The 25,989-nt window shown below is 40.7% G+C and overlaps 1 protein-coding gene across 6 annotated transcripts in view; it reads right to left on the bottom strand.

Annotated features, from left to right (window-relative positions):
• Nucleotides 1-25,989, bottom strand: part of LOC142664151 (methylated-DNA--protein-cysteine methyltransferase-like) — a 359,289-nt gene that overhangs the window by 25,395 nt on the left and 307,905 nt on the right. For all 6 annotated transcript variants that reach the window (XM_075843137.1, XM_075843138.1, XM_075843140.1 and 3 more), the window contains one exon: nt 11,386-11,525. In XM_075843137.1, the coding sequence (XP_075699252.1) occupies nt 11,386-11,525 (140 nt within the window). The remainder of the gene's footprint in view (nt 1-11,385; nt 11,526-25,989) is intronic.

Raw genomic sequence — 25,989 nt, 5'->3', positions numbered from 1 at the left:
TTGATAAGTAGACTGTTGACATGGACTTTTGTGATGTCACACGCACAAAGAGACGGCTTAGAGAACCCCCGTAGTGAAGTATTTCATCAAAATGGTATCACTATTATTAAGGGTATAGCGCTCGGCTGTTTCCACTGACCCCGTAAACATCGAATAGAGCGGAAGCTTGCATGTGTGACCAACGCTCCATTTAAACTTCTCCTCACCGTGGTTGTGCAATGAGAAGGAGGTAAGAGGGTCTTGGGATCCCCGTTCTAGTGTTCAGTGGGGGTCCCTGTGATAAGACATGTATCACCTATTCTCTGGATAGGTATTAAATCTTCTTTGTTGGATACCCCCTTTAAGGATTATTAGAAAAAAAAACCTTTTCATATTTTCTAAAGTGACAGGATTCCAAGCAGATTTTGGGAAACATCACCTGATGCCACTGTGGGTAGACATTGGCAGCAAAGGTGTAATGGTGGAGTAGTAGCTATAAGACGAAGGGATAAATAGCGGAAAATGGAAAATTGACCCCTGCTTGGGTTGGTTCACACTACCATATTCCTTGTAGGATAGAAGCGTGGCATAACTCTTGGTTTTTCGTGCTCCTTGCTGGAGAGAACTGGAAGCCCTGAGAAGGTCAACAATGCCCATCAGAAAGGGAAATGGGGCCAACCTGAGCTACTATTGGGGCACTCCAGGCAGTGACTGTCTATTGGGACATTGGGCCATTGAGCAATGGTGGGGTTTGTGATGTAGATAAAGCACAGTGCCTCAGTGGTTAGCACTTTTGCCTTGCAGCACTGGGGTCCTGAGTTTGAATCCTTCCAAGGGCAACATCTGCATGGAGTTTGTATGTGCTACCCCTATTTGCATGGGTTTCTCTTGATTCTTCTAAACTAAAAACATACTGATTTGTAAATTTTCATAGATTGCAAATTAACCTTATTGTGTGACCATGAAATTAGATTGGAAGCCCCATTGGGGTCAGAAACTGATGTGAATGCTGACAATAACTGTAAGATTGTCGGTGATATATAAGAAAAAGGAAATAAATAATAAGAGGAGAGGTTTGAAGAAGAGGACTGGGCAGTCCCACTACCAAGAATTTATTTTTTCCCACTACCCAGTGATGTAAACATACTATGTATGGGCCTGTGACAACCCATCATTAACCTCCATGACAAACACATAAATGGGACAGTAAAGGTTCTTTTACAGGGGCCATTGATGGGGCAAACGAGCAATCGTATGAAAGCAGGGCAAAGATCAGCTGATGAACCAGCAAACGCTCATTCATCGGCTGTTCGTATTGTTTATGCAGCATTAAATATTATCGTTGTCGGCGGCGCATCTCCCTGTGCAAGCGACATGATGGAAATGTATGGGGACGAAAGATCATAGTAACAATCGCTCGTTCCCATACATGACCAAACATTGCTCCTTGTGAAAGGAGAACATGAGCGCTTATCACGGTCCATATTGGTCAGTTTAAAAAGACCCTTGGTCATCTAGTCATCTACCAGCAAACGCATTAATATGTTGACCGATTGCCAAAGATACAGCAAAAGACTAAAGTCAAAACACAGTAAAAAAAAAAAAAGAGTAACCGCCAAATACAATACGAAGAAGGAACCATGGCGGAAAGGATTACAGCTCGTAGAAAACATATACAAGTGAAAAAACTGAGGATAACTGGTGAGACAATGGTACTTTCCCCCTGATAGCTGATCATTTAATATCCTGAAATATTCAATAATTGAAGAATATTACTGCATCATAACAGTTAAACTGCTTCTATAAAATTGGTATGGACAAACCCTCGGAGTCATTTTAGAACTAGTCTACTATAAGGTCTTCCATTGAAGTCTTCTTGAGTCGTTACTTCGTAGCCATATACCGGGTTCTTTGTATTAGGCTTCATTTAGCTGATATCTGGAGTCCTAGCATTAATAACCCTAGTGACAGGCTGTACACTTTACTAAGTCTTACCTGGAACCATAATTTAAGCAAGCAGAATATAAAATCCGGCTATTACTGCTAACAGACCACAGAAGACATCTTATTTGAGTAACAGAATAATCATTTATGAAGGCCTCGGACTAATCAGACAGGCATTCTCTGGCTCCCATGAGTCTTTTTTGATTTCTGTTTGATCCTCCTATACAATCCTAATGAGATTTTTAATTGAACTTTATGGGTACCCTTTGAGGCCTGCAGACCTCACAATCAATCTTGAGTGCTGTAAACTATTTGAAGTTTTTCTTGCAAAAGGTGAGGCACCCTGCATGTCCTTGGCATAATTTGAAGTGGAGATGTTGCTTCTCTCCGCAGCTGCTGGCACCTTTTCCACCTTCTCATAAAGTTGAAGGTCATTGTATGAATTATGTGTAGCAATAGAACTACAAAGGCGAACTTGTAGACAGTGTACACCAAGAATTAAGCATCACCCTGACAACACTTGACAGAAAATATGGATTTTCAGCTATTTAGTACAAAAAAAGAAGAGCGATCTTATTTTCTTTTTTTGTAGTAAATGTGTGATAGTTCATTTTAAAAGTTTTTTTTTTGGATCTACATCACTTTTTGCAAATGTATTCATACACGTGAGCAACACAGAAAATTAGGTGGCCCACTATTAATAAGGAAACGTAGCATGCCTCATTTTCTTTGTTATAATTCATCATACTTGTCAAATGTAAAGCAACTTGATATATGTTTACTTGTTTAGGGGGTTGCCTGGGATTAGATAAAAAGGTCCGATTTTTTTTTTTTTTTACTATATTGAGCGCCACTTTTGTCTATAGATTGTGTCAGGTATTGCAGTTCATCCCCAAAAGTGAATGGGGCTGAGCTGCAATATCAAACACAGCAAATGAACAAAAGCGGCGCTAGTTATGGAATATTATGGCCACCATGATCAGCTTTCCACATGTATAAAGCTGCATTGTATGAAATGTAACCATGTATAATGAAGACAAGGGTTTATGTACCAGACCATGTAGTTGCTATGGGGTTTTTGAAGCGAGGGGGCCCATTCCTGGTTGCTCACATCCCCAATTCTATTAGGGGATGGAAATCTATGGAGGTTCCTCTCCATAAGGAACTGCATTTTTAGCACTTAAGGGGTGGAAAAGTGAAAAGGGTCATGGAAAGATGCTGAGAAGGAAACAAACCGTAGGCCCTTCTGTTCTGGGTGGCAAAACCCAGCATGATCATGGAGGATCTAGTTTGATCGCTGCTATGGGGCTCCTCTTGATTGTGTATGCCACTCAACGCTGGCTTATGTATTATTGAGGCTTTGTTTAAAGCTGTATGACAACCTCTTTTGGTACAATAATGGATGCTATAAGTGAATGCCACCTTTGGAAATCCAGCATGTGTTAAACCAAGATATCTCAGAAAAGGCTGAACAAAATAAAAGATAAAATATTTTGCCGGTGGCTCTTTAAAATGAACAACAGGCCACAAAAAGTCTTTGTGTTTTATGCTCGGGAAGCCTAAAGTTCTCTACATATAACCTTATGGTATATATTGCTTATAAATTGTAAATGGCAATATTACATTTTATACAGATCTAACATTTAAAGATAACAATTGTGATACAGCGACATGGAAACATAAGGTGATTCCTGACATTTATAAGAAAAGAGCCTCACTTTCCCAAATGGATCACAATACAAAACTCTGGAATGGCTTTGTACGCTATCACCATCACAGGGTGCGAATGTCATGGAAATAAAATGACCTTTAGATTACAGTGGAAAAGAGTGACTTTTACTGCAACATTTGGCCTGTGTGACAGGGGAAGTGTGAAAATAGTAAATTGGCAAAAGTACCAGTGTTTAGGGGTGTATACACCGGAGACAAAAGTCATAAAAGAAAATTCTAGAAACACAAATCCACCAAGCGGCTTTCTAACAGGAGCCATCAATAACAAAGGCAGAAGTAGAATTCTATCGGCAAATTTTTGTTTTGCGGTTGAAATTTCTGGCTTATATTAATGTTAATCAGTTTTTTCTTCTTCATGTAACTGTACGAAATGGGGAAAAAAAACCAAAAACATTTATGGCGCACAACTCACTTTTAGAATAAAATGCCACCAAAATACTCAAGTGGCCATGTTTAATCTTGGTAAGACCCTACTTGAAATATGTAGGCTCTGTTCACACTAGCATCTTGGCTTCCAGTATTAATGGAGCCATGACCGTTATGATGGATGCCTTGCCATGTGAACAGATCCTAAAAAATCCTGATGGATCCCATTGATTCAAATGGATCCATCAGGTATCTGCTGGCTTTCTGTTATTTTCCACTGAAGGAAACGGCACCCAACAGCGGTGTGCCACAGACCCTCACACTCCATTTTATTCTACCAAGGACATCTAATTCAGCGATGACATCCAATATGGCTTCACGGTCTATCGTCACTTTTGCAAAATGGCAACTGAATAGAAAAATGGCGATAATTCTGTCAGTAAAATAAACAAATACTAAACTTGATTACGGCTTCAACTGATTTACTAATATAAGGTAATTCTTAAATTTTAGGTGGACACACCGTTAGCAACAGTAAAAAATGCAATAAAACGCAATGCAAAAGAAAAAAAAGAAGAATATTTTAACAAAATACCAATGCAAGTTAGTGTAAAATGGGAAGAGAAAACGTTGCCGGAGGCTGCAGGGGAGCAGTAACACGGAGACGAGGAGTAGGAGAAGGACATGTAGTGTTTGTAGCAGGAAGGAGCATTGTGCACTAAAGCTATAGCAATTTGTTTTTTAAGCGCAGGTTTTGGAGTGGAAGGATGGGGAACTGGTTATGGTCAATCTTATTTCAGTTATTTTCTATCCCTCGGTGGTAGTATAAAAAATTTGTGTTCACTAATATAAAGCCACAGTTTGATTATATTACAGACTTCAGTGCTGCTTTAGGAGGAAAAGGAGCTCCTTGCACATTCCCTTACTTACAATTTGCAGCGAAAAGTCGCTAACGATATAAAACAGAAATGTTTTATTTATACAGTAATAATATTACAAAGCATTCCATGCGTCTTCCACGTACAACACCTTATTTAAATGTGCCGCTGTGTTTTTTTTCTGATTTAACTACTCGTGCTCCGGTGTAGATGGAAGTACACTATAATGAGCCATTGTAACAAATGCAAGTCATAGTGAGATTACCTTCTGAATGCTTATTCTCCAATTAGAGGAGAAGCTTGAAGTTCTTATGTCCTGATACAAGTGCCTTACCTGGGCTCACCACCAAACAAGTAATCGCCTCGAGGTCCACTGTATGTGATAACATGGCCATGTATAGGATACATATAGGATAGTAAATAGGCTATTCGTTTGTGCAATGAAATTGTTCTTTATGTCATGATGACATCACAGTATGATGCTCCACTGTGCCTGCATGGTGCCTGCATATAATGCGGCTATCCTCTTATGTAGCATCATGGGCTGAAGGATTTTCCAGGAATAAGAGCTGGTTGCAATTTGCACCTCAACACCTACTATTGCTTTATCGCGGTTTTCGAGGTCTTGGCCATTGTTAATTTTTTTTTTCTATTAATGGGTCCATGGAGTTAAATTAAATATTTCTGATTGCAAAAAGTACCACACATTACATTAGATGTCGTGCTTACCCATGTTTGTGAGTGGAGGTGGCCACGTGTACAAGGTCACCCTCCACTATAATCTATGAGAGATACAGAATTCAGCCAATTGAGAGCTCTGAGCTATTTCCTTATCTCAAATGGACTATTATGGAGGGTGACCACAAATGTGTGGACATCTCTCTTCTGCAAACAGGGCCCCTATAGTATTTAATTGAGCCACCATTCAATATTTCATGGTTGTAGACTCTTAAGGTGATATATATGGCAGTACACAGCGCCATGTTTGCCTCTGCTACCCTACTGCACACTATTCTGCGTCAGAGCGGTATATGTTTGTGAGCACTTTATGGACTCCGGTGAAAATTTCTGAGCTGTGTGTTGTACACGCTGTACACTACACAGATGGTAATGTGGAGCCAAAGGCTATAGGCTGAAAACGCGAGGGCCACATGCGGCCCCTTAGATGCCAGTTGGCCACCAATGATCTACACATGACACTTCTCATGTCTTATGCAGTCATATCCAGGTGTGGACTTGAGAGCCACAAATAAAGAGATGGCCCATCCATATATTACATAGTCAGCCATTTACTTGAATGGACACCATGTAAGATTATATCCGAAAGCATGGCTGGCCTAAGCTTCCCACCGAGATAACAGCTGATCACCGGGAGTTACTAGAACATGACCATGGTGATCAGCAGATCAACGGGCCAGCTTTCATTAATAAAGTGATCTTGGTGAGACAGGAAGTAAGAAAGGAAATTGCCATGAATAATTTTTGTAACAATATGATGGAAGACAAACTCAAGGATTTATTTGTTTACTAGGGATATTTGGATTTTAGGTGTAAAAGCTCTTTCTGGTTAGTCGAGCCTTTTCCTACATAACAAAAAACACCTTGTATCGCAACTAAAAAAAAAAAAAAAAAGTAATACACATTTAAATTTAATTTAATTAAATGTGATGACCGTGGCCTTCTTATTTATCCTTAATTGTACCAGAAATGCTTCATTTTCTGCGATGAACCCATTTGTGACGCTGACATGAACCAATTAACCCATCTATGACCTTAACCAAGTGACGTCTGGATCTTAAGAATCCTTGCCTGCTTTCTGGACCAAAGTTAAACTGGAACAACCATTTCTAATGTATCTTCTTATTATAGTACAAATGGCATAACTCATAGTAACTATAGAAAAATATTTGTCTTATGACCAAGGCCCACAATGCTTTACTTGACAATTGCACGCATTTTATTACATCAAGATACATCTGCGATTATGGTGATTTCCCAGCAACAAGTTATTTTCTGATTTATTCTCTATTAATTATTAAAATCGAGAAATTTTATAATCAGATATTGAATTATAATATTGAATGAATATTCCTAGATTCCGTATGACTTCTTAATGAAACAAATGCTGCCAGTGGTGTTGGGTTGCGGCTGCTGTCAGTTCTCGCTTTCACTGGCACAGACACTTTTATTTTAATCCTTTGTTAAATCCCGTGCACTTTTCCTGTAGGAACATATGCATGGCTTCTTTGTGCAACAAGTGTGGCAAATCTCCAACGTCTATATCCCTCTCCCCTGGAAGCTGCCCACTGGACTTAGTTTTTCCCACTTTGGTTATGTGGGTCAGCTGAGTGCCAACATTCCTCAATGAGTCACGAATGTAAAATGGACATTGTATCCATTAAATAGCCTCATGTTGCCACCCGTGTGTAGCCAAGTTTGCTTTTGTTGAGAAATCAGACGGGGCTGAAAAGGTTTGTGAAATGTGTGAGTGAAATCTGTCAACAATTAAAAATAATTGAGCAGCGACGAGAGCCTGACTTGGTGGGGTGGCAGAGAAGGTGGTAATAAAGATGCAAGGTGGACTCAGAAATAAAAATAAATAATTGTAATAATTCCACCGGACAGCCTAGGAAAGGGTTAATGCAACATCTAACTTTCTCACGATCCAAAATGATTTTTCGTTTTTTTTTTACAAATTTATAAAAAATGTTTAATAAGGATTTTTTTTATCAAAAGAGAATATTTTTTACCCTGGTAGGGAAGTTTATCTGGAAATGATTATGCTTTTGTTTACATCATATTTGTTGCAGCAAGTGTAAGGATTTGTAACTTTTTATTTTATTTAAAGGCCATGTCCACTTTTACAAACTATTTTTTATATTGCTCCAATGCACCTAAAATGAAAAATTAAAATGGTTATACGGGATGTGAACATATGAAATAAATAACCCAAAATAGCAATGCTTACCTATCCTTGCCCCCTATGCAGCGCTGTGGCTCCGGTGCAGTGGCGTAACTACCGCTATAGCAGCTGCTACGGGGCCCGCAGCATGAGGTTTGTCATGGAGAACTTTGGGGGACTTTCGGTCCCCCGTTCTCCTTATTGCTGCCAGCGATCACACATGTATCCCCTATCCTGTGGATAGGGGATGCATGTCTTTTGTAGGACAAACTATAGGCCGTTTTTTTTTGGGGGGTGGGGCTATATGGCGTTATCTACAGGGGGGGGGGTCTGTATGGCGTTATCTACAGGGGGGACTCTGTATGGCGTTATCTACAGGGGGGACTCTGTATGGCGTTATCTACAGGGGGGACTCTGTATGGCGTTATATACAGGGGGGACTCTGTATGGCGTTATATACAGGGGGGACTCTGTATGGCGTTATCTACAGGGGGGGGTCTGTATGCCGTTATCTACAGGGGGGTCTGTATGGCGTTATCTACAGGGGGGTCTGTATGGCGTTATCTACAGGGGGGACTCTGTATGGCGTTATCTACAGGGGGGACTCTGTATGGCGTTATATACAGGGGGAACTCTGTATGGCGTTATATACAGGGGGGACTCTGTATGGCGTTATATACAGGGGGGACTCTGTATGGCGTTATCTACAGGGGGGACTCTGTATGGCGTTATCTACAGGGGGGACTCTGTATGGCGTTATCTACAGGGGGGGTCTGTGGCGTTATCTACAGGGGGGTCTGTATGGCGTTATCTACAGGGGGGTTCAGTATGGTGTTATCTACAGGGGGGGTCTGTATGGAGTTATCTACAGGGGGTAGTTCTGTATGGCGTTATCTACAGGGGGGTCTGTATGGCGTTATCTACAGGGGGGACTCTGTATGGCGTTATCTACAGGGGGTGTCTGTATGGCGTTATATACAGGGGGACTCTGGCGTTATCTACAGGGGGGACTCTGTATGGCGTTATCTACAGGGGGGACTCTGTATGGCGTTATATACAGGGGGGACTCTGTATGGCGTTATCTACAGGGGGGACTCTGTATGGCGTTATCTACAGGGGGGACTCTGTATGGCGTTATCTACAGGGGGGGGTCTGTGGCGTTATCTACAGGGGGTCTGTATGGCGTTATCTACAGGGGGGTTCAGTATGGTGTTATCTACAGGGGGGGTCTGTATGGAGTTATCTACAGGGGGTAGTTCTGTATGGCGTTATCTACAGGGGGGTCTGTATGGCGTTATCTACAGGGGGGACTCTGTATGGCGTTATCTACAGGGGGTGTCTGTATGGCGTTATCTACAGGGGGGGATTTGGGGCTGAAAGATGTTATCTACAGGGGACCTGTAAGGCATTATCTACAGGGGGCTGTGTATGGCGCTATCTACAAGGGGCTGTGTATGGCGCTATCTACAGGGGGCGGTGTATGGTGCTATCTATAGGGGGCGCTGTGTGGTGGAATCTATAGAGAGGAACTATCTACAAGGGGGGGTTGTGTGTTACCCAGCGGAGGGGGGGCCCCAGTCAAAAGTTTGCTATGGGGCCCAGTCTTTCCTAGTTACGCCCCTGCTCCGGCGGCACTAGCGGGGGTTGTTTACATGCACGTAGCATGTAACCGCTGCAGCCAATCAGAGGGCTCAGTTGTGACGAAACTTATTTTTGGTATAATGCCAGAAATATAACACATGTCCACTGAGCTCTCTGATTGGGTAATTTTGCAAGAAGTCTTGATTTAAAATCTCCTTCCATTTTGGGTATACAGTTCCTATGCAGTACTAGGTGTCTCCATGGATATAGACTACAAACAAACCATGTGTAAAGTCTGTTACTGCAGTTTCTCCCTCTGTCCCCTTTATTTTACAGAACGTAGGGAGTGACACACAAAATTGTATAAAAAACAAACAAAACTTGCTTTTTGTAGTAGCCTTAAACATGTCACATATACAGTATACATAGATCTTCAGGGCTTGACTACAAACAGGTTTCTAAAGTCTACAGTATTTTGTCCATATATTACAGCAAAATTTAGAAAATCCAGCAGGAAGACAGACACTTTTTTTTATGGAAGCCGGTGCAGTAATTAGCCTGTCGCCGGGGAAAGTAACATCTGGCCAGACATTTCTCCTGCAGTGACCAGGGAAAGAAAAAAGTAGTATATGGCATGCTTTCAAATGAATGGCCAGTTTGAGAGTTGCTCTTACAGAGTGTCTCTCCATTCTGGCACATAGAGGGGTGTCCCAACAATAGAACCCCATTTATTATGTCCATATGCCCAGTAAGGCATATGGACAGGAGAGGTCTTCATGAGATAACCCCTTTAAACTAGACACGTGGTGGATTGCAGGAACACTGAATATTTAGCATTACAAGTAGTCAAGGGGGTATCTCCTTCCACTCCAAACACTTCGACATCCCTGACTTTCAGTTCCTTCGATTGCATTTTCTGACCCTAGAAAATTTCAAAATATGGATCATATGTTGCCCCAACAAGCTAAGCTACATCTCTGTCCTACACCAATGTTCACTTCTATAAATTCAGATGAAGAGTTCATTTGGCACGTACACCATAAACCTCAATAAAGTAACTGTAGTGTTATCCACATGGTAACAAAAACTTGTCCGATTTTCGATGGTGCTCAGTGTCCTACACACGAACATTGGAAGATCATGCAATATGGCAACAATAGAAGTAAAATAGACACGGCCCTCACCCGTTCAGTGTTTCTTCATTACTTTATTTTCTTTCCATATAAAAACACATGGGCTGCAGTAGCAAAACGCAGAACTCCAAACATCGGCACGACAGCCGTTTCACGTCTTATGACGCTTCGCCTGGTGCATCACGTGACGTATATCATATGTGTATTTATAGCAATCACATGACCGCAACAATATAATACTGTAATTATTTCTATAATACTGTTCCCTTAGTATGAGAATATAGATTTGATCAAGTAAACTGTATATACTTGATTAAAGCTGCTCTGTTAAGACTAATGAAGAAGTAGTCCTCATTAACTTTGGACCTACAACATGACAAATGGGTTGTATACGACTCTTGTCCATGACCTGTGTCTGTTTTGCAGCATTCACCTGAATGGGGCTGCGTTGTAATACCAGATACAGCCCACAAACAAGAGTGGCGCTGTTTCAGAACTACATTTTTTTTTTTCTAATCTCATACAAGTCCTTTAAGAAATGACTTTCACCTTTTATATAAGATAATGTCACCAAGACGTTAGCCATGAATTACGCCGGATATTAATGGACTAGTATATTATACTGTTTATAGAAGTAGACAAACTAGTGCCGGCTGCATGTTGATACCGCAGAGAAACGAGTTCCCAGCTATAATAAAAGTGATGATGTTAAGTGGTTTAAATTTAACAGATGGCATACTCTCTAATTGCAAAGTAATTTACAAGATGCTATAGAAGTTAATTACAATGCATATGTGTGCGTCATAAAATTTTAGAAATCATAAATCCAAATGAGAGTTATGAACATATCCGATAGGTTTTTCTTCCTTACCGGATTATTTCTCATAGCTCCTCCCACAGCTCTCGCAGCTTTTGAATTTCCGCTGAGCTCAGCAAGTTCTTTGTAGGTGATCGTCTTTCCCATCATCACATTCTGCAGCAGAGTCAACAGCACATTTTTCTGGAATGAATCTAGAGAAGAGAAAATGGGAACATAGAGATTGTTCAGAGAGGTGTTATTGAATTAAATGTAACATTTATCGTTCATGTCAATTGTCTTCTAATCGATAATAGCTCTTGCCAAGTATATTTTTGGAAAGGTCTTTTGTTTTTGAGATTTTCAAGCAAATATGTCACCAAATTTCCAATAATGATTATAGTAATACTAATAATAACTATGAAAACGAGCATCTACCATATAAACAAGAGATGCAATGTGAGTACAGCAGGTCAGACCTTGGCCATACACATGCAATAGCCAATACTCGTTCAGCCGACAGCTATTTCATGCGACTCCACCATAAACATGTAAGCTGGGCCGAGCTTGCATGTTTATTTCAATGGAAAAAGGAGAATAAGTTGCGGTCAGAAACCTCTGGCTGCTCCATATCTCCAGCAGAACATAGGATGGGGCATGTTGAAAATTCCAATCGGTGATATACTTTTTTCCCCCGACATCTGCTGTCGGGTTCGGTGGGGAGTCCCCCATACACATCAGATAGTTGACCGATCCTGCCTGGAGGTGTGGCTCATTTTTATCTTATGTGTATGGCCAGCTTTTGGAAGAAGATGGACAAAAGTTTAGTATTATGAGTTAAGCTTTATTGCTCTTGTCCTGTGCCTTCAATGCACTCTGTTTATGTTTGAGACAAGTGGAGGTTATTTATAGAATGCTAGATCCATATGTTAAATTTTTTTTTTAACATCTTGGCAATATAAGCCGACCTAAATGCACATTAGTTCAAAATGCCCGTTTTTAGACTGTCCAAAATTGTACCAGTTGTGTCAAAAATAAGATTGAGCAGCAGTAATGTGGCAGTCGCTCCATTCCTTGCTTCCTGAGCGAATTTCTGAAAGCAGAAAACACATAGGGCATTGCCATCTGCATAAAACCTTTATGAAGCAGGTACTACAGAGTCACATGCCCTCCGTGTGCCACTGTATGTTTCCTCTGTATGACGACACATTGCGGAGATTATTCTCCCATAGAAGAAATGCTTCTACGGGAGAATACCTTAGTATTTCGGCATCCAATAAAGCAGAACAAGATTTTTTTCTTATGTTAGACGCATATGGAATTTGAGAGAAAAACTCTGTAGCAAATCAGATACATACGGAGGTACAGTATGGCCTCATAGATTTCTATGGGTACTGCATTATGGCCGCGTACAACTGATATGGTTGTGTGATCGAGGTCTTAATCTATCATTGGGCAATTTTTGTTGGATACTTGACTACTGGAAATTCTGGACCACTGGATTCCAAATTAATTTTGTTCCACTGTACCCAGTAAGCCCAGCAAGAATGAGACAGAACAGTACATTGCATCTTCACACTACTGTAAGTTTTCAGAGGTTCCTGTAGTAAGGTCCAAAACACCCCTTATATACTTGGACTATCCATTATTCTAGGACATCGGTTTTACCCTATATCCCAGTAATTACATCCATTACCATTTTTCTATATTGAAGTCAAAATGCCATTGAATTCTTGGGCTTCCACCAAAGTTGCTTTAAGTTTGCCCGGAAGGCTCGTGAGTACTTTTTCATGCTGGTTAAATGACTAAAAAAATGAGTTGATACTGAAGGGAATGATAATTACTTTAAGAGTGGAAAAAAAAATAAGTATGTTTAGTCTTTAATATTATAACATTAAGCAAATTAAACATAAGCATAATCCAGGTGATACCAAAAGAAGGTCACCAAAGAAATTAACTTTTTTGTTCATTAATTTACATGGATTAGCAGAGGGCAGAGAGATAGGAAAAAACTAGAACAGATTTGCTATGATATAATTTCAAACCGTGCACCAATTGTGGCAGTAGGTTGACGGTGGGGTTAATCAGACTGATTTGTCCTTTTAATTGCTTTCTATTCAAAGAAAATTCATTAGATAATGTTCTCTTCAAAATTCATGAATCAATTTAACTGGAGAACCCACATTAATGGCTTTGGGATCATTAGCAGAAGCATCCGTGTTACTCGTTCATTGCTGGGAGACTTTCCTTAGGCAAACATGAGTTTGTTTACCGTGATAGCTTCTCGAAAAGATTGCATTTTTGGGTGGCACGTTGCCGATTCACATAAAAACTTGTCTGTGTATAGTGAATATTCATGTAAAGTGATTAGTGGAACATTAAGACACTGAAGATCTGAGATGCCGGTGTGCGCTCTCGTAGTAGTGTATGGAGGTAATTAAACGCAGGCAGGAATTGGCTAGTAAGTTTGTTTCATTCTTTTTTTTTCAGGGGGACTGAAAAGGGAGGTCGGACTCAGCAGGGTGGCTGGAATTAGGCTTTGGGAAATCTGTAAGAATAAAATGAGAAGTCTATGCAAACTTAACTGGAGCATGTAACAGTTACAAGAAACAGGGGAATGGTTCCAAAAACATCATTTAAGAGTAGAAGCGTTAGAGAGAAAGCAGAAAGTAATGTCCATGTCACTGAATTTACATAGCAATAGGACAGATTTAAAAACTATGCAGCTCGAGGAGAGAACATTATTGAAAGCGGACAGGGTTGGCGGAAATGCGGCTCCTGCATAATGTAACTTTCGTACTGTAAAGCAAAAGAGCAAATACTTGTCAGGGAGTCTTGATGATGTCATTAAGTATGAGGCATTATCAAGGGTCTTAAAGGTGCAACACAACCTTCTCACAATGGAAAGTTAATATCGTTTTGATGTCGAAGCCTGTATGATTAAACATGGCTAAGGCTTTGTTCACACTGGCACCATGGCATTACGGAGCCATAACAGCTATTCCAGATCAGATTTCCAACGGATAAAGGCGAATCTTGATGGACTCTATTGATCTTAATGAAGTCCATCAGGATTTTGGTGTTCTCGACAGCAATAAAATTGCCGTGGTGCCTATGCGCCGTATATGTTGGGACAATCTCCAATCGTGTATACGCCAAGTTTGTTCATAGGGTTCTTTTTAACTATTTAATTTGTCAATACAGCGTGATTCAACAAAAAAAAAAAAAAAAAGTATACAAAACTAAACTTTTTGTTTTTTCTATGGGAGACAATGGATGACGTATGAAACTATATGGCAATACAGTTGCATTCACCAGGGGACATATGTTTGGTGTATACATCGGGTCGTACCACAAATGTGGTGTAATAGAGTCTTCGTTGTACATAGAAACATAGAAGATTGACATCAGAACAAGAGCACGTGCTTTATCTAGTCTGCCCTTATGTTATGTCTGCTTTATTTTTATCTTAGATAGCTATAAGATTATCCCCGGAAGGGTTACATTCACTTACTGTTGGTTTTCCAACTGCATCTGCTGGATGTTTGTTCCAAGCATCTACTACTCCATTAGTAAAATAATATATTCTGAAACTTCTGATCTTCCCCCATCTCAACTAATTTCATATTCTGCCCCCTTGTTCTTGTATTCAGTTTCTTATTAAGACAAGGCTCCTTCCCTCTCCCCAGTTCTGCCCCTCCAAAAAAGAAAATCTCTAATCTGAGTAATGCAAACATAATTACCAAAAACTATCTCTAAGGCCCCATTCCCACGAGCGTGAATAACGTCCGTGTGCTGCGCATGGAAATCACGTGCAGCACACTGATTTCAATGGGGCCGTTCACACATGTGTGCGTTTTCACGCAGCGAGAGTCCGCTGCATGAATATCACTGCATGTCCTATATTGGTGCCTTTTCACGCACCTATGCACCCACTGAAGTGATTGCGCATCAATTTGATTGAAAAATAAAAAAATAAAAAGATGTGCTTTGCGAGTGTGTGAATAACGCACTCCACTCGCAAAGCACTGATACGCTCGTGTGAATGGGGTCTAATGGCACCTATAAGTGACTACCTTGTGAGTTAATGTCCAACCCTTTAAATAGCTTTGAAACATGACTCGCGTTCTCAGCCAAACCACAGACACCCATCTGCAGACAGCACTGTTTCGCAGTTATTGCTCCTCATCAGTAAAGAGTAAGGTTCTGGTTGAATATGTGAGATGTCTTTGTAGAACAGTAATGATTTTCCTTGCTTAGATCTAGCTAGTGGGGAGTCTTTAGAGCAATGCTTCCTGGGAGAAAGTATGCAAAGTCTGCACAATAAAAGACGATTTTATGAAAAAACTATTTTTAGGTCGCTGCATTCCAAGATCCATTTTTTGTTAATAGAACCATTTGGGATAAATAACATTTATTGATTAACTTTTATTATATTTTATGGGGAAAATAGAAAAAAAAGCAATTCCGCCGTTGTATTTGTATTTTATTACACGGTTCACGTGCAATATATATAATGCGATAACTTTATTGTACGGGTAACAAACTGACGGGCAATCTATTAGGACATATCTTCAGCACAGTCTACATATGCATACACCTGTAGCATTCGTATGAGCCCTTTGCTAGCCATCCCTTGCTATCGACTGCGGCACTTCAGGTGTTAAATAGCCGGGCTTGACGGTAATTCCAATCTCGTCCAATGCATCGGGATCTCGGCTGTTTATAACATCCGGCACCCGCTGTGGATAGCGCAGGCACAGCTCTTGTGCCTGCGCCATCCAATTAACGGAACTATAGACCATTTGCAGGATGGATGCCACCTCTAAAATGGATGTACGGTTACGTCCAAATGCGTAAAGGAGTAAAACTGGGACCTAACTTATCAAAACTGGTGTATATGGTTAGATGGCTGGAGGAGCTTTTAAACTAGGATCGGGGGGTGGGGGAGTATGGTGATACACAAATGGGGTTAGATAGAGTAGATAAGGAGGGGAATACAGCAAGGGTTAATGGGGATTTAGTGGAAGTAGGGATTAGCAAACCAAGTAGGGTGATGACTATAAAAAAATGTGGACCTACAAAAAATAAAAATGTTGCGAATATCTTGCAAATTAAAATGAATAAATTGGAGATTCTAATGACCGACATGGATTATGATGTAGTGGGCATAATAGAAACCCGACCGGATGAGAGCCATGACTGGGTAACAAATGTGGAGGACTAGACCATATTTAGAACGGATAGAAAATATAAAGTTGGAGGGGTTTGTCTGTTTGTAAAATTCAGCCTAAGACCCCCTGCACACGACCGTGCCCGTAATTATGGTCCGTGAATATGGGCACGTGAATTATGGTCGTGCGTGTGCATGGGGCCTAAGACTAGTGCTGAATGAAGACATTGGGGGAGGCTGTGACAGTGTGGAGTCTTTATGGGTAAATATTCATGGAGCGATTAATAACGGTAAACTGCTAATTGGAGTTTGTTATAAGCCACCGAACATAGCGGAACAGACGGAGGATGAAATGCTGCTCTATTTGAGAAGAGGCAGCAAATAATAATGGGGTTCTTATCTCAACTATCCTGACATTAATTTGGACACAGAGGCCGCTGTGCTAAAAGCTGTAGGTTTTTATCCACAATTGAAGACAATTATTCCTCCCAGTGAGTAAATGATGCACCAACCAGTGGAGATGTTCTGCTTGATCTGGTCTGGTCTAAAAGACCAGATACCATATCAGATGTGGAGGTCCAGGAGTACTCGGGCAACAGTGACCACAATATGGTAAGTGCTAAGCAAAATGTAATCAACTAAGGGATACTGTATCTCGCAGCAGCCTTTTACTGAAGCAACAGCAGATGGGATTGGGGGAAAATGGATGTACATGGGTATAGAACTAGTTAAGGGACAGAAACCAAACAGTTGTTACAAGGGCATAAATAGGAAAGACCGGGCCCCATAGTAAACTTTTGACTGGGTCCCCCATCCCCAGGGTGCCACACACAGTCCCCCCTTGTAGATAGTGCCCCCCTGTAGATTGTGCCATGCAGTCTCCCCTGTAGATTGTGCCATACAGCCCCCCTGTAGACTGTGCTATACAGCCCCCCCTTGTAGATAGATCCCCCTCCCCCTTGTAAACAAAAATGGAAAAATACGGTGCCATACAGCCCCCTTGTAGATAGTCCCCCACCTCCCGCTTGTAGATAGTGCCATACAACTTCCCTCTGTAAATAGCGCCCCCACAAACAAATATAACAAAAATAAATATACTCACCTAGGCCCCGTTCCTGTGATGAACGGAGCTGCTCCACAGCATCCTCAATGTTGATGGGATCCTTGCATAGGCCGGCGTGATCCAGTGACGTGGTCTGAAGCCTGGTAAATGGCAGAGCAGGGAGATACCTCCCTGCTCTGCCATAGTGTTCAATAGTATCTGCATCCTAATGGTACACGCTTTGAGCGTGTACCATTTCTAACAACTCTGTGGCATAACTAGCGTGTAGCTACCGCTGTAGCAGCCATAGCGGCACCACCGGGCCCCTCATGCCGCGGGCCCCGTAGCAGCCACTATGGCTGCTACAGTGGTAGTTACGCGGTAGTTACGCTACAGAGTTGTTATAAATGGTACATGCTCAAAATGGGATAAAGTCAGCAGTGGGGAACCACAAGGTTCTGTGTAAGGCCTAATTCTTTTTATTTATGCCCTTGTATATGGGATTGAAAGTAAAGTGTCAGTTTTTGCTGATGACACAAAAAAATATGATATTTAAAGCTCTGATTGATAGTAAAACACTACAGTAAGACCTTGATAAGCTAGATAGAAGGTGGCAGGTGAAATTTAATGTTGATAAATGTAAAGTAATGCACTTAAGCCACAGTAATTGTATTACTGAATATACATTAAATAAAAGAAAATTGGTTTAACAAAACAAAAGAAGGACCTTGGTATACTGGTTACAAGTAAGTTAAGTAGCAATACTCAATGTCAAGCAGCAGCCGCAAAAGCATATAAGCAAATTTTAAGGTTTATAAGAGATTAAAAAACATGGTTCCAACATTACCCCACTCTAAATCCCTTGTAAGGCCGCATCTCGAATATGGAATTCAGTTTTGGGCTCCACATTGTAAAAAGGATATAGGAGAGCTGGAGATGGTGAAAGGGCAGGTAACAAGATTATTACATGAGATGGGAGCTCTTTCTTCTAATGAGAGGTTTGAAGCCTCAGTCTTGTACAGCTTGGATAAAAGACGCCTTAGAGGTGATCTTACACACATATAGAAATATACCGTATGTGTTGTCAATACAAAGTACTGTCATAGGATTTATTCTTTCCAAGGACTCTACCAAGGACCAGGGGACGTTCACTGCATGTGGAGGAAAGACATTTCTGACATCAATATAGGAAAGGGTTCTTTACAGTTAGAGTAGTCAAGTTATGGAATGCCCTACCCCAAGAGGTAGTAATGGCAGATACAATGAGGGTTAGATGTCTAATCATACAATGATAATGTACAATGAATGATGTATAATAGATCTGGGAAAGGTTGAACTTGATGGACGTGTTTTGTTTTTTTTTGTTTTTTTTTAAAACCTAAGTAACTATGTAACATGAATGAAGGGAAAGAAAAAGCTAAATTACAGGCTCACATGGCTCTTTCAATTTGCTTGATCACATGGTATAAAAAACAAACAAACTGTATCTGGTAAGTCAATGTCCAGTTGATAGATCTGATGTTTGCTTATAGCCAAATGTGTTTGGAAGTCTCACGGTTCTGGGAAATGTACAGTTATGATTCTAGCCCCATGTTCCTGGAAGCTAGTTTGGCAAATGTTGCTGAATCAGTAGGAATTGACATTCAAGTCTGGCGCTCTCCTTTTGGCAGGTAGTGTAAGCAAACAGAGACACAGAAACTGACTACTGATCAAAAGGAAAACTATCCAGCAACCTTACTCTGGAAATGCTTCAATCTTTTCTGATGTCAAAAGAATGATTTCCCAATTACTTGACCCTTTCTATAAAAAGAGAGTTTAGCCTTAAAAGTGGTAATGTTTATTTTCACACTGACAGGGGATCTAAGGGGATAGACAGCAGTTGTCCTAGCACGTCTTCTCTATCTCCAATGTGTCATTGAAAGACTGAAGTATTGTAGACAAAGATACAGAACCATCGACTAGGCTATATAAAGAACCCTAAAAAGGCTATGTACACTCTTGAAAACCTTTTTTTAACAATAATAATAAAAAAAATGTGTATCAGTGTGATTGGTGCAACTTTGTAATTCCATTTTTAAAAAAATGATTTTTACTTATTGAGATACAGCTGCTTTGTATCCTGTAAACAGACCAGCTGTATCTTGTGCTGAGATCTGAATCGGTCAGGTCAGTGGGACTGAATGTATATATATGTATATCCAAAAAAACACGTTTTCAAAATGTGTACATAGCCTTTAACAAACATTACAGAATGTTAAAGCGACCCTCTGGTCAAAATTGAAAATATTATTATACATGGCAAATGAATAGTCAACATGCTTGGTTGCCGCCACATGGATGATCCGGATGCTTTTCGTGCGTTCTTGTCCCTAGTTTGCATCTTTGCAAAATGGCAACCACTGCCCACCGATGTACCAGCGCTGATGACTTCTGAATCATTGGCACTCTGAGTCATCGCTGCTGGTCCATTAGAGGGCAGTGGAGGGGGGGGGGGTGTCCTAGACTTCCCAAGAACGCTCTGCATACTAAAGTCTGAGACTGTAGTTGCCATTTTACAACGATCCAACTGGGGACCAGAACGCACAAACTGTGGCAGGATACCAGATATGTTGACTATACATATTTCATGTATTGTCAAATTTTAAAATCAGGCTGGGTTCACACCTGTGTCAGGTCTTTCCGTTGTTCTGCTCCGTCAAACCAGCACGGCTCCGTTGCACCACAAAAACCACCGGCGACTGATGCAACCCATTGACTTTAATAGGTTCCGTAGGGGTGTCCGTGGTTTTACCAGAAACAATAGAAAACGGAGCCTCCAACTAAGATGTGAACGAGGTGTTACACTGGAGGTTCGTTTGAAAGTGTATTTCCATATAAATCTGTTTATACATGAAAGAAATCAGGGCATAGGGACAACATTAGAAGAGAGCTTAAATTAATTGCCTCCAATTACATTTTTAAGAGTCCTATTGGGTCCCTATACAGGACAATAATTTTCTTAACTTGGTAAAGTGCCAAGTTGAAACATATCCTAGTCTGGGTGTTTTTTCCCTTGCCCATTCATGACTGTGTGGGGGGAAGGAAGTGATAAGCCTATGGTAACCCCTACATGGAACTCGGAGGCTAACCAAGCTCCAGCAACATCTGTTCTTATAATTCCAGACCGGAATGGTAGCTGGTTATGTTGGGATAAACCATGAGAAGGACGCATTGGAGTCATAGGAGTGCATGACACAGGGATTTTCTCTTAAGTGGTCTCTAAATCCCTGTGTCATGCACCACCCCATCAGGCTCTGTACTAGGCATAACAGTATAAGTTGTGCTTGAAAAGGTCCTTCAAGCTAGCCTTAGACATAAGATAATTGTTGGCTAAACAAACCTTTGTCCAATAGCTTTTCCCACGATTTTATATAGCGAGAAGCAGATCAAACATCTCAAAATCCAACCTGTCTGATCCCTGTTTCCCCAAAAAGGAAACACCAGAGGACAGTGGGGCTGTCTCCATAGATGTTAGCTTTCAACAATAAGTCGACAAAAAATGAATGTCTATTGCAAGCTCCTTAATTGTCCTTCTGTAAAGTATTCCCAAGTTTCAAACATGTCTGAATAAATTTATGCTGGCAAATACATTTTGTTACGAATGGTCAGCCAACACTAAGATTTTCAGAAATAAAATTTTTGGGAAAAGTCATAATTCATGCACACAACTGGAACAAAAATCTAGTCCTCTGAGACCTCCACGCGTGGATAGAAAATTTGATAAAGTTTACAGCCACTCTTCATGTCCTCCTGTTAATTCCCATTCATTTGGGTTTCTGCTGTCTGCCCCTTACAATCCATGAAAATTGTGATGACAAACAGCTTAGAGAAGCGGCTATACTGCAATATGCTATGGTACAGTGCATTGTGGGATATGTATTTTCCTAGATCAGACTATTGCACAATGCTCAATATAATCTCCCACAGTGCATTATAGGAGTATGTGCTCTGTACAGGTCTTACAGCTGTAAAGCCAAAGGGAACCAATTGAACTTTGAAAATGTATAATGTTAAATATTAAAATGGTCAAATATATTCAATTACTCTCCATTATATGTAGGTTAGAATGTAAATGATCTTTAAAAGTGGAGCTACTATTAATAATTCCAGTGTTCTTTCTACCTTGCTCAAAATTATACAAATTTGAAACTAAAATAAATCAATTGCATAAAACATTATTCCTGAGGACTATTTTTATGATTTAGCATTGGGTCCAGATCCAGGACCATAATTTATATTGGTACAATTAGCAGAAGCAAACAGTTCCTAGCTAGATAAGAACTCTGTCAACGAATAACTCAGCCCCTATTGATGGTGAAAATGGTCTACTATACTGGTAGTCAGTCACTTATTAAACGGGTTATACAGGATACAATTTTTTTTTCCAAATGACTGAAAAAATGAATAAAAAAAATTAACCTATCCTTTTCCCTTGCAATCCAGCGTTGATGCTCTGGCAGCACTCTCAGTGATGGTTTACATGTAGGCAGCATGTGACCGATGCAGCCAACCAGAGAGCTTAGCGGTGACTAATTGTATTGATGGCGTCATACCAGAAATACAACACAAGACCGCTGAGCCCCCTGATTGGCTTCAGCAGTCACGTGCTGCCTGCATATAAACAATCATTGAGAGTGCCGCTGGAGCGTCAACCCTGGTTCATCGAGGGGAAAGGATATATGAGCACTGCTCGTTTTGTTAATTTATATATTTTACAGCCATTAGTAAAAAGGTTTAGAAAAACGGATAACCCCTTAAACCAATACTTCTGGGACCATGGGGAACGCAATGTTGTAGTAATAAAAAAAGCACTATGGTAGTACCTGTTCCTATCTGTCACGATGCGGGGCGTGGACCCACTGGGCCGTACTGCGTAGCGGGATGGCAGCTGGCCAAACAGGTATAGTACAGAGTCTATAGTCCAGAAAGAGTACCTGTGGCAACTCGGACAGTAGCAAGGTAGGCTAGGCTGGGACCAGGCAGCAGATAGACGTCAGGTGTGGAGTAGCAGAACACGACAACAGCTCAGCACGGCATTTGACCAGGATAGCATGGGAAACAGGATACAGGAACAGGGAACACTTGGGAACTGGAAGACACTAGGAGACCATTTGCAAGACAAACTTTGGGTAACGAACAACGCTCAGGCAAAGAACAAGAGGGCAGAGCCCTTTTTATAGTCCAGTAGCATTCCTGCAATTATGCGCGTACTGGCCCATTAAGACCATGCGCGCACCCTCCGGGAGACAGTCTCGATACCAGGAAGTGAGTGCCGGCGCCTCACAGGGGAGGATGCTGCAGGGAACTCACATGTCCATGGCCGCGGCAGTCGAGGGGTAAGTCAGAACGATGGGCCTCGGCCATAGACGTTACACTATCTATGCTACTCGTTATATATGATTGAAGAGCAATTTTGGGTGGAATTGCCCTTAAATCCAATTCCTATTTTGCAAGAAAACAAAAAAGCTCTGCTGTAAAAGAAGGAAATATATATGCATTCACACAGGATGAAAAAAAATCTCTCTAGCTCAGCAATATGGCTTTTCTGCTGGCTGCTCATCAAACCTCTAGTGGTTTACGAAACCCCTCTCCTCATGATTGAGCTGTGCAGATAAAAGAATAATCCCACTTCTGCCCATTAGGTACACCTTCCGTAACAAAGAGGTTAAAATAGCTGTTGGGTAGTGGGAATAAATGACTAAAAGAAGGAACGCGCGCTTAGCAATTATGATGTACCATTGCTTAAATGGCTTATCCACAGATTACCTGACAGAAATTTTCCACCTCTTACATGCTTCCTCCCGCAACATGTTCGATGCAGCCAAATAGCTCTCTAAATCTTCTAGTTAAAATTAGTCTTGGAGGGCCTAGTGAGATATGTATGCACATACTTTCCCATGAAATTCTGTACAGTTCTTACTTTACGGGACACCTCACCGGTTATTGTGTTAGTCCTATATATAGACTTCTGTATGGACCATTCATACACATACAAAAGGCCGTCAAGTAAATACTAATCATTGTTCCCTTGCAATCACCTTGATCCTTCAAAGTAATTGTGAGCCTCCATCTGTTTACCCCTTAGGGGAGAGGCCATAGACAATAATGCCAAAGTCTAATTTGTCTTCTACTAATCTGTAAAGTATTGGATACTACAAGAACACACCACACATACATTACTTGATGGAACGTTAGTAGTCTCTCTACGTGGTCTGCACATGCTCTTATACTCCAATACATATTATGTTACATGCAAAACTATACACAATTTACTGTCTGAATTTAGTAATGGGTATGATAAGGAGCATAACTATAGAGGGTTCAGAGGTTGTAGTTGCACCCAGGCCCTGGAGCCTGAGGTGGCCCAAAATGTCCGTCTGCCCCATATAAGGACACTATCGGTGATCGTTCAGATTCTGTTCCGGATTTTACTTTATAACCCAGGAGCTTCAAGCTATGCCTCTAAGGTTCTGTTCACACTTATGTTTGAGGAACCATCCCAGATACCATAAAAAATTTAGGAAAAAACGACCACCATGACAGAACTTAATAAAGTCAATGGGGTCCGATGGTCGGCGTTGTTGTCTAAATGTGACTGATCTGGCACAGTTGTTTTTTGTTTTTTTGTTACTATCAACAAGATTTTTTTTTTAAATTATCATGCATATGTGAACGGAGCATAAAGTCTGATAAAGGTGCAACATAAAGGAGAGGACCCATTTTTTTTTAAGACTATATCATGTAAAATAAACATGATCCAAATAACCGAAATATAGTAAGTAGCAATCACAACACATCTTAAATGAAAATTGTATTGTAGAAATGCTGCATAGTAATGGAGGCTCCCTACTCGGGGACCCATTGGCTCCCCCCAGCAACTTAAAATTATGGCTGTTCTATAAATGGACAGTGCCAAAATATAACAAGACATCATGATAAGGGGATGGGAAGAAGGAAAATCACATTAAGCCATCAGTGTTAGGAGGAGACAGACACAAATCCCTATTGCAAAAAGAGGCAGAGATAATTTCTCAGACAGGGGCGCTAGGACTGCTCGGTCTTAATGAGCGGAACGACCTTAGCTCATTCTTAACATGAACCTTGTTGTTTTTAGATAAAGTAAGTAATAAAATTCAATATTAAAGCATTGTCATTTTAAGATGAATATATATTCTTGATGCATGAATTACAAAAGTATACTGTGCATTTTCCTGTCTTTTTTTAACTTTCACTTGTTATGTAACAATTTGCACTGATTTGTAAATAAAAAGGCAGGTGAAGGAAGTGACGCCAGGGCCTTGAGAAAGCGTGTACGCACGTGAAACGGCCGTAGGCAATTCCACATCCTGACCGAGATCTTTTCCAATAAAGAAATTGTTTTGCCAGTCCGGTGAGTGCCTCGATCATTCTTCTATCATGATAAGGGTATGTTCACACGCAAACTCAAAAACGTCTGAAAATACGGAGCTGTTTTCAAGGGGAAACGACTCCTGATTTTCAGACTTTTTGAAGCCACTCGCTATTTTCGCTGCGTTTTTCACGTTTTTTTACAGACGTTTTTTAAGCTCTTTTCAATAGAGTCTAAACAGCTCCAAAAACATCCCAAGAAGTGTCCTTTTTCAAAACGGCCACGTAAAAAAATGGCCCATAGGAACAGAATGCCGTTTTTTCACATTGATTTCAACGGGCAGATGTTTGGAGGCGTTCTGCTTCCGATTTTTCAGCCGTTCTACGGGCGTTTACGCCCCAAAAAACGTCTGAAAACACTCTTTGTGAACATACCCTTACTGATAACTTCACAATGATATCATGCCAGACAAAGCTACCTACACAAATGAAAACCTTTAGAAGGTATATAGATCATATACAGTGTGACATCAAATATGGTGCTATATGACATCATTGGCAGTATTCATTGGAGCCAAGTTCCCCCACTAACGCAGAACTAGTCACTTCATTAATATATATTTATAGGGTATTCTCTGGACCTAGTAATGGGATTTTGTAAATATAAATGCATTTAGGTTAACTTATTTTTCCTTTCCATCACGATCCACACCCTTTCTATCATGATACTCAACAAAAGGCTAATATTACCAGTATGAAATTTAATGTTCTTTGAGCATTTCTTCCTAAGGTTATGCGCTGAAAGAAATGGAATTCAACATAACGTTCTCCAGAGTCACAGGGTCCTGTAATACAACGGACTAAAATAATACAAAGCCCCTTCTAGCACTAGTGAGGTTGAACGGGTCACTGACCTACATATGGGCCTAGTCAGCTGTGAAAATGGCATATGCCACTTGTAAAAGTTGTGACATCCCATAATACGGAGCAGATAAATAGGATACGCTTGTAATAACTGACCAATAACAAGAATACTCAATTGCTTTACTATATTTCACTTACAATGAAGAAGGAAGGG

The sequence above is a fragment of the Rhinoderma darwinii genome, chromosome 11, assembly GCF_050947455.1.
Source record: "Rhinoderma darwinii isolate aRhiDar2 chromosome 11, aRhiDar2.hap1, whole genome shotgun sequence".
Classification (NCBI taxonomy): domain Eukaryota; kingdom Metazoa; phylum Chordata; class Amphibia; order Anura; family Rhinodermatidae; genus Rhinoderma; species Rhinoderma darwinii.
Note: the sequence above shows the minus strand (reverse complement) of the source record. Positions and strands in the feature narration are given on the sequence as shown.